The sequence below is a fragment of the Nansenia antarctica genome (genome assembly GCF_963989245.1).
Source record: "Nansenia antarctica genome assembly, chromosome: 11".
In the NCBI taxonomy this organism is placed as follows: domain Eukaryota; kingdom Metazoa; phylum Chordata; class Actinopteri; order Argentiniformes; family Microstomatidae; genus Nansenia; species Nansenia antarctica.
In genome coordinates this window covers 23,734,099-23,744,098 of record NC_137681.1, presented here as the reverse complement: position 1 = coordinate 23,744,098, position 10,000 = coordinate 23,734,099, and the positions used below count along the sequence as shown (strand labels likewise).

Here is a 10,000-nt window from a genome sequence, read left to right as displayed (position 1 = left end):
TGAGACCGTCCCTAGATCCAAAACACATCCACCAATCAACTGTCTAGTCTGCCAATCAATCGGGGGCGACATGCGTCTTGTTTAACCCTTGTCACCATCGCCGGACGTCACTGGATGTCACTGTCTGCCCAGGAGCTCCCCCGGGGGCCTCGCGGTCCACCTCCAGACACCTGTCTACCCAACCTCTACCTCAGCAGTGTGTGTGTGTGTGTGTGTGGTGTCTGCGGCTCTCACACTTGCGGCTTCCACACTGGCTACTGCCAGCCCTATCTACCTTTGCACGCGCGGCCCACGGAAAAAAAATAGGCGAGAGTCCGAATCTCGACACGGCGTGTCGCGGCGAGACTGCGTGGCTGCTCTAACCCGTTAACACGGGCGCACGAAAGGAAAAGCACCACCACACGCGCCGCTGAGGTAGAGGTCGGTGTGTTCGAGCCGTTAGGAAAACACGGGGCCCTGGCTCTCTGCCTAGCGTAACCACATTAGCGTAGCCACATTAGCGTAGCCACATTAGCTTAGCCACATTAGCATAGCCACATTTAGCTCCTCCGTGTGGACCGGGAGATTCAGATTCAGATAACGTTTATTGCCATTATGCTTGACACATATAGGAATTTGCTTTGGCATTACAGAAGGTGCATTTATGCTTTTTTCACATATGAACAAAACAAGTACAATACAAATGCAAAAACAGGCAAAAACAGGACAACACAGGACAGACAGTGCATGGATAGTGCTGTAAATAAAGTTATACAAGGTCTAGTGCATATTCAGTCCTGGGCAGACTTGGAGGCGGGGGGGAGGGGGAAGCCAGAGTCATTTAGCAGCCTGGCGGCTGAGGGGAAGAAACTGAGCCTGTGGCGGGCCTTCAGTGCCTTAGGCAGCCGCAACCTTCTTCCAGAGGGAAGCAGGGTGAGGAGGCCGTGGCCGGGGTGGAAGGGGTCGGCCATGATCTTTCTTGCCCTCCTCAGAGCCCTGGTGTCATGCAAGGAGTTGAGGGAGGGCAAGGGACAGCCGATCACCCTCTCTGCTGAACGTAACACCCGCTGCAACTTGGCCTTGTCCTTGGTCGTTGCAGCAGGGAACCAGGTGATGATGGAGTGGGTGAGGATGGACTCTATGATGGCCGTGTAAAACTGGACCATCATGGACCTCGGCAGCCTGAATTTCCTCAGCTGCCGGAGGCTGCCTCCACAGTGTGTGTCTGTGTGTGTGTGTGTGTGTGTGTGTATGTGTGTGCATGATTCAGGACCACTTACCGGACCTGAACAGACGGTTTGTTCCTGCCCTCTACATCATCACTCTACACAGATCCACTTTTAACATCACTCATTAACATGCAGTCTCTTAGTCAGTCTCCTCGTGTTGGAAATTAACACAGGTGTGTGTGTGTGTGTGTGCCTGTGCCACAGCGTGAGGCTTGTCAGGTGTTGACGGTGACTCTGTTAGAATCCTCCAGTATGCTGCTCTGTGTGTGTGTGTGTGTGTGTGTGTGTGTGTGTGTGTGTGTGTGTGTGTGTGTGTGCAGTTCTCCGTGGTGTGGAAGTCACCTGTCACATGGACGCCTCGGTTCCCCTTCTGCCTGTCTGGAGCGTCTTCAGGGAGCAGGGGGACTGTCATGACCCCCACCCCGCCCCCACCCCCACTGCCTTCTGGGAGATTCCTTCCCCAGGCTATTAGTGTCACATGATACACGGTTCCTTTTTGTCCCATGATCCCCTGAGGCTAGGTGTGTGGTTGTTATTCATTCATGTGTGTGATAGACAGCTGAGTCAGTGGGGAGTTAGTATTACTGCTGTAGACGTCAGGTGAGTGTTAACCTGACAGGGATGGGGGACCTGAACCCCTAATCTGTCTGCTCTGTGAACGCAACAGGGAAAGCAGGATGATCTCAACGGATCCATTGTTCTCCAGCCATGTGGGCAGAGTGCAGTGTGTGTTTGCCGTCTAGTGGATGACTGAAACTTGGAATATATATTTGAATACAAATAATATATATCAACTTTTTGGGGGGAGTTTTCAGCTTTTTACAGTGTAGATTTAAATGATTGTTAATTTTTTGGGATCTCTGTTTTGATGTGTGTGTTGTGTAAGTGTGTGTTATGTAATGTGTGTATGTATGTGTGTGTGTGTGTGTGTGTGTGGGGGGGGGGGGGGGGGGGGGGGGGATGTAATGCAACACCACAGAGATCCGAAACATTTCTGTGAAGCAAGCGTCCATTCTCCCCCATTTCTTTTTTAGTTAGCGTTCAGTTTCGATGACTCAGCGTTAGTCTCCAGACCAGAGGTCAGAGGTCAGTGTAATGCCCAATGGGACAGGAAGTCCCTCTCTGACCGTCCAATCAGGAGGCTCTTTATCTGCTAACCGTTCACATGCTGCTCTTCTATTGTTCTCTCATATTCTCAACTTAACCCCTCTCCTGCTCCCCCTCCTCCTCCTCTCACTCCTCCTCTTCCCCCTCTCCTGTCCTCCTCCTCCTCTCACTCCTCCTCTCCTGCTCCCCCTCCTCCTCCTCTCACTCCTCCTCTTCCCCCTCTCCTGTCCCCTCTCCTGCCCCCCTCCTCCTCTCACTCCTCCTCTTCCCCCTCCTCCTCTCCTCTCTCTGCATTCCCCGTCCACGTTGTTTTCCTGTACTCATCATCCAGCTTTCCCTATATTTCCTTCCTCCTCCACCCATCCCCCCCCACCATCTCTCTCTCTCTCTCTCTGGGATTGTATTTCTGCTGAGGTGCACCTTCCCTTCTTGCTCCTCTGTCAATATCTGCCTCCTCCTGTCTCCCCCCCCCCAAAACAAGGGATGAGAAAGAAGAAAGGAGAAGAAAGAAAGGGAGCTGGAGTGGAGACAGAAGGGGGTTCCCTCTCTCTGCCCCCCCCCCCCCCACACACACACACACACATACACACACCTCTCCATGTTGACTGAAGTCTATACTATACTAGTACTATAGGTCTGTGAGGCAGGGTGTGGTTTGTGATGGGGACTCTTTTAGTGTGTGTATTTGTGTGTCTCTGTGTGTGTATGCGTGCGTGCGCGTGTGTGTGTGTGTGTGTGTGCGTGCGTGCGTGCGTGTGTGCGTGCGTGTGCGTGTGTGCGTGCGTGCGTGTGTGCGTGCGTGCGTGCGTGCGTTTGTGTGTCTCGGACTTGCCTCAGTGCAGAATACAGGTGTTCCATAATTCATAGGCCATTATTTTGTGTTTGTACACCGCTCTACATAGGAGACAGGAGCCAGAGGGAGAGAGAAGGAGAGAGAGAGAGAGGGGGGAGAGAGAGAGGAGAGAGAGAGAGAGAGGGAGAGAGAGAGGATATGAGAGAGAGAGGTAGAGAGAGAGGATATGAGAGAGAGAGGGAGAGAGAGTGGTAGAGAGAGAGAGGGAGAGAGAGAGAGGTAGAGAGAGGGAGAGAGAGAGGTAGAGAGAGAGGATATGAGAGAGGGAGAGAGAGAGGTAGAGAGAGAGGATATGAGAGAGACAGGGAGAGAGAGAGAGGGAGAGTGAGAGTGCAGAAAGCATTGTTGTTAAAACACGAGTGTCTGAATCAACTCCATTACGTGCTGCTTTATTACTTTATTCATTCATTCAGTGTCTTCAGGCTCCTCGTCCTGGTTCTCCCTGTCTCTCTACACCAGGGGTGGGCAATTCATTTTCACAATGGGCCACATGAGAAACCGGGACTATTGTTGAGGGCCGGACCAGTAGACAAACTTATAACATCAAGTACAGAAGATGTGTATCATATTACAATCACAGTCACCCTTATTAAACTGTTTAATCATATCTGATTCCCTTTGCAAGCCATTAAATCAATAACATTATTATCAAACGTACATTCTGTTAAATGTAATTACGTCACACACATGCAGAGACATGTCAGATCCAGCCCAGCCTCTCCAGCCTCATAAGAACACATGACTCTACATACATGAGACTGTTTGACTTCTCTGGGTGTTCAAATTATTATAAATCAGATGCTCTCATACTGTATTTTAATTATTAGCTAGTTATTATTGTAATATTTACCTATTTTACTGTATCTGACATTGCTGCTGCATATTCACCATCTAGCAGACACACTGAGAGCACAAAATATATGATAACAAACCATAACCAGATCAGAAATTACTCTGTGTGGGGAAATATACCATAATCTTTCCTAATGAGTGACAACAGATAAAGATTAATCTAAATGCTTATTTTACTGCTTGGTCAGCCAGCATGATTGACAGGAGAGATGGTCAGAGGGGCAGAGTTTTTACCACCATCATTCAGGCTAGGGCTGAAGAATGGATAGAGTTTGTCAGTGAAGGTGCAGCCAGTGAAAGAGTAGATCAGAGACCTGGCCTCCACATCATAAAAGGAGACCTGGCCCTCCTCATAATCCACAAACACCCCCACCTTCTGGGGCTTCTCTCTCAGGGACAGGGGGACACCAGGGCCAGCGAGTGCCCTGTACTCATTTCCATTCCTCAACCAGACAGTCCAGTATCCATTCCTAGGGCTCAGTGTGATCTGCCCCTTCCTGTTGATGGACTCTCTGGCCACTCCTACAGACCACCCAGTCTTCTCCTTCACCTCCACTTCATAGTAAAACCTCCCTGAGGAGAAACCCTCCTTTCCCAAGACAAAGACACACAGGGAAAACCTCTCTGTGTTATCAGGGACATTCTTTCTTGTGTCTCCAGGTCTCACTTGTTTCCCATCCTCAGACAGAATGAGATATGGACTTGCTGTATAAGGGTCCAGAGTCACGTCCACTGCATACTGCTGAATCATCTTCAGCTCAACATCGCACAACTTCTTCACTTCGCTCGTAAGTGTCTCCTCCAGCTGAGACACAGCTCTCCTCACAGTCCCCACGTAGAGATCACTGTGAACCCTGACCTCAGACCAGTCCTTGGTGTGTGGAGGGGTGGACAGGGAAGGGCAGCTCTGGAGGAGGTGGAGGTGGTCCTCAGTGTGTGAGAGCTGCTCCAGCTCAGTGCTTCTCCTCTGTAGCTCAGTGATTTCCTGCTCCAGCTCTTTAATCAGCCCTTCAGCCCGCCTCTCTGCTGCTTTCTGCTTCTCCTCGATCACGTCAAGGAGCTCAGCCTGGCTTCTCTTCATGGAGTCCACCAGAGCAGTGAAGACCTGTACGCTGTCTGCTTTCTCTCTCTGTGCATCTTTCTTACTAAGATCTACTGAGTGTTTGATCTCTGAAACCTTCTGCAGTCGCTCCTGGATCATCTGCTGAACATCTGCCTCTGTCTTCCCCAGCTGAGCCTTCCTCTGTCCATACTCCTCCTCTATGGGGACGGTGTCATGGGTCTTGTGGTCTGTCTCAGTGCAGAACTGACACACACACATTTCATCACTCCTACAGAACAGCTCCAGGGGTCTGTCGTGCTTCTTACACATCCTGTCTTCCAGGTTCTCCACAGGGTCGATCAGCTTGTGTCTCTTTAAGCCTGTGACTCTCTGATGAGGCTCCAGGTGAGTCTCACAGTAAGAGGTCAGACACACCAGGCAGGACTTCAGAGCCTTGAGCTTCGTCCCAGTGCAGACGTCACATGACACTTGTCCAGGTTCGGCAGGGGACTCGTCTTCAGCCCTGACTCTCATTGTCTTGAATTTCTCTACAACCTCTCTAAGCGTTGTGTTGACGCGAAGCTCAGGTCTTCCATAGAACGTTTCCTTACACAACGGACACAGACACAATTCACTGGTGTCCCAGTATCCTCTGATACAGGCCATGCAGAAGTTGTGTCCACATGGAATAGTGACTGGGTCAGTGAACACATCCAGACAGACAGAACACAGGAACTGCTCCTCAGACAGGAGACTGCTGGAGGAAGCCATATCTAGAGAGACCAAAGGTGACACCATAAAGCATTTCCTGGAATCAATCAGATCTCAATAGTTTCAGCTATGGAGTTGACAAGACTGTCTTATGAGATTATACAGCGACCAATGATGATAACATTATTCTACATCACATAGAAAATGTCCTTCAAACAAATCAATACGTTTTACATGCTGAACTGTCTATAAACCAAACTGGTAGAGACTACACAATAGTTTATCTTGACTTGTCATTGTAAGTCTTAACTCACCTGTCTGTGATTCTGTGAGAGTGTGGACGCTGTCTCTGTCCTTTATACTGTATGTGTGATAAATACCTGTTTGAGGACTATATCTAACAAGTTTGAGAGAGTCTGCCCTTGTCCACGATACACTTCATGTCTCTACACAGTTTAGTTTCATTTCAGCTGCCTGACGTTGAGATGCTCCTCCCCTCCCAGTACAGCTCTCCTTCCTGGAACAGAGTTAACCCTTTACAGGCTGCTCTGTTTCTAACATGTGGTTTTACAGACACGCTCTTCTTACCTGTCATTAAGAATCATCAATCATCATATTGTTCCCAGTCAGTATAAACTGTAATCACAATAATATTTGTGATCAGGGGCTTCATTTATAGAAAGTACTTTGGATAAAATGTTGAAAACCACGTCAACGTAGTGATTTATACAGTTTCAACTTGAGTCGATTTGACCGTGGAAACGATCGTAGCTCTACGTCGGGTATTGACCTTGACGTACGCACATTACCTACTGGTTATGCAGAGTTATTACAGGCATGTGAGCCGCACTGCCTACTGTAATTCATGCAAAGTGAAACTAAAGTGGCTTGTGAAAAATGAATACTCGACCGTCGAGCTACGATCATTTCCACGGTCAAAATTGACTCACGTTGAAATTGTATAAATCACTACGTTGACGTGGTTTTCTACGTACGACACGGGTAAGATCAACATTTGATCCAAAGTACTTTCTATGAATGAGGGCCCCTGGTCTTGTTAAAAACCCTACACTCTGCATCAATCTTTCTCTTTTTAACGAGCAGACATTTCTCTCCTCAGCATCTCTCCAACTGCACATTACAGTGAAGATGTGTAACATAGTCACGCACGCACAAACGTCAATTGAAAATAAAAATTGTCGCCTTCAAAATGAAAGCAATGCAATTGTACTGGACGCATTTGCCTACACTAATTTACATGTTATTTCTATTATTATGAAAGAAATATTTTTTTACCTCACGCAGGGCCGGCCAGGGACAGCCATAGGGCCGCATGCGGCCCGGGGGCCGTACAATGCCCAGGTCTGCTCTACACACACACACACCTCCACCACCATCACCACCACAATTGGTAATTCCCAATTGGCAATTCCCCCCCCTTTCTCAATTCAATTTCAATTTAAAGAGCTTTATTGGCATGGGAAAACATACGTCAACATTGCCAAAGCAAATGTGAAGATAAAAACAAACCGTGGTAAGTATGTGTCTCTGATGTTTTTGTACAGTTGGCAGTTAGTTAAAGAATGCAGCTCTGTTTCCAGCTCATTTCGTGTGCAGCGGGTGCACAGTCTGTCTTGTCTTGGGAGCCAGGTCTCTCTCTCGACTGTGCTCACTAAGTCTGTACATAGTCAAGGATTTCCTTCGTTTTGGATCTTTCACAGTAGGTATCAGGTATCCTGCCACTGTGTATTCTCTGTTTAGAGACAAGTAGCGTTCCATTTTGCTCTGGTTTTTGGTAGATTTCTTTCCAGTGTGTCTTTTTCTTTTTGTTTTCTTTAATCATTTGGTTGAGTTTAATGGGGTTTCTGTCTGGTGGGTCTGCGTGTGTTTTCGTGAACAGAGTCCCAGAGTTTCTCTCGTTCATCCACGAGGGCGCCCAACACAAACCTGCCGTTGCCATGGTGATGCGGCGAGGGGCTGGTGGGCCCCTCTGCGCCCCTCCGCGCCCCTCCCCCCCCCCCCCCCCCCCCACCCCCCGTCTCAATCTCGACAATACGTCTTGGCAATGTCTATCTACCAGCCCCCTCCCCCCATCACACACACACACACACACATCTCATTCCATGTCCTCACCTCTATTATACTGTATCCCCCATCCCCCTTCCATACACACACACACACACACACACACACACACACCCCTCCCCCATTTGATATGAACACACAGTCTGGGTCAGCTATCTGTCTGAATGCACCTCGGTTCTATCAGGAGTCAGGGGAACAGGAGATACTCTACACACACACCACACGCACACACACACACACACACACACACACACACACACACACACAGGGAGACAGGAGAGTGAGTGCAGGAGCCGGAGGGGGGGGGGGGGGCGGTCATTATCGGGGGTCTCTACCCTCTCTACCCTCCCTAATGGTTTGATTGGCCTGACCTCCCCTGGCCACTTCCTCCAGTGTGTGTGTGTGTGTGTGTGTGTGTGTGTGTGTGTGTGTGTGTGTGTGCGTGTGTGTGTGTGTGTGTGTGTGCATGTGTTGCATGCGTGTGTGTGTGTGTGTGTGTGTGCATGTGTTGCATGCGTGTGTGCGTGTGTGTGTGTGGCGCATGCATGTGTGTGTGTGTGTGTGTGTGTGTGTGTGTTATATTGATTTCACCAGATGAGGTCCTCTCTCATCAGCCACTTTGCAGGAGGGGCATGTAGCCGTGAAATGGGACAGAGCACCTCAACAGATGGAGGGCTGTGGGGGGGGGCGGGGGTGAGGGCGGGGGGGGGGGCGGGGGGGATTAGCGGGGCCCGGGGCTGGGAGGGGGGGGTCACAGTGAGGGTGAATAATCACAGTGCAAAAAGGCGTGAGGAATTAAGATAACTAGCCTAGGTTTTAATATGCGTGCGCCGCATGCAACAATATGCCGGAGCTTACACTCACTCTCCACAGGGGGGCGCCCTCGTACCAGGGGAGGCCGGGGGAGGTAGAAATCGGAGGATTCGGGGTGGCTCATTGTAAATGCATGAAATGGAGTAAGGAACAGTATCGAAAAACAAATTGTCAGACACCCGTTCTTCATTCCGTGTGTGTGTGTGTGCACGTGTGTGTGAGTGAGTGTGTGTATGTGTGTGTGTGTGTGTGTGTGTGTGTATGTGTGTGTGTGTGTGTGTGTGTGCCGCCCCCCGGGCCCAGACAGGCTGAGGTCTTCCAGGTCTTCCAGGTTTAAGGAGGCTCTGGAGGAGCAGACAGATTACCTGGGAGGGTTTTCCGGGCCGCCAGTAATGACGTGTTCCTGCTGATCCTTCCGTTTGGGAGACGGGGTTTAGCTCCCTCCGTGGTCTTTGTGGACAGCTGACAGCGCAGCAGCGTGTCTGCCAGATGGCTCCGGACGCAACACGGCCCCAGAAGATTGTTAGGATTGTTGACGGAGAAAAAAAAAAGGAAGGGGAGGGGAACTTAGGGTACTTATAGGGATAAAAATAAAATGGATAAAACAAAAAAACGTGTGCCGGATAAATCCTGTGCTGCTTCTCGAGAGAACATCCGGAGCGGAGTTGTTGTTGTATCTGTCTTGACGCCTCCACCCCTCTCTCTCTCTCTCTCTCTCTCTCTCTCTCTCTCTCTCTCTCTCTCTCTCTCTCTCTCTCTCTCTCTCTCTCTCTCAGTCTGAGGGATGGAGGGAGAGAGGGGCGGTAGGGGGGAAATGAGAGGAATTTTGGGATCAAGGGAGAAAGGGAAGGAGGGAGAGAGGGAGGGAGGGAGAGAGAGAGGTGTGGAGGGAGAAAATGGATGTAGGGGGAGAGGGATGGAGGGAGAGAGGGATGGATAAGGAATAAGAGAGGGATGGAGGGAGAGAGGGAGAGAGGGGGTGAAAGGAGAGAGGGATGGAGGGAGAGAGGGGTGGAGGGAGAGAGGGAGGGAGGGGAGAGAGAGATGGAGGGAGAGAGGGGTGGAGGGAGAGAGGGATGGAGGGAGAGAGGGATGGAGGGAGGGAGAGCGGGGGTGAATAAGGAATAAGAGAGGGATGAGGAAACACCTGCTCTCCAGCTGGAGCTGTGGGAGGAGGGTGGGATGGAGGGAGGAGGGTGGGATGGAGGACGGGAGGGTGGGACGCTGTTCTCTCACAGGCCCTCAGACCACCTGCTGTGACTCACTATTACTGGCACACACACACACACACACACAAAACACACACACACACAAACACATACACACACA

At 50.1% G+C, this 10,000-nt stretch overlaps 2 protein-coding genes across 2 annotated transcripts in view; one reads left to right on the top strand and one right to left on the bottom strand.

Annotated features, from left to right (window-relative positions):
* ttyh2 (tweety family member 2) overlaps positions 1-10,000 on the top strand; it is a gene marked incomplete at both ends in the record, with an annotated part of 84,007 nt that overhangs the window by 14,029 nt on the left and 59,978 nt on the right.
* LOC308167171 (E3 ubiquitin-protein ligase TRIM21-like) lies at positions 4,205-5,833 on the bottom strand (the record flags this gene model as incomplete). The annotated part of the gene is made up of 1 exon (XM_080541549.1): positions 4,205-5,833. One exon carries the CDS (start codon positions 5,831-5,833, stop codon positions 4,205-4,207), a length of 1,629 nt encoding a protein of 542 aa, XP_080397675.1.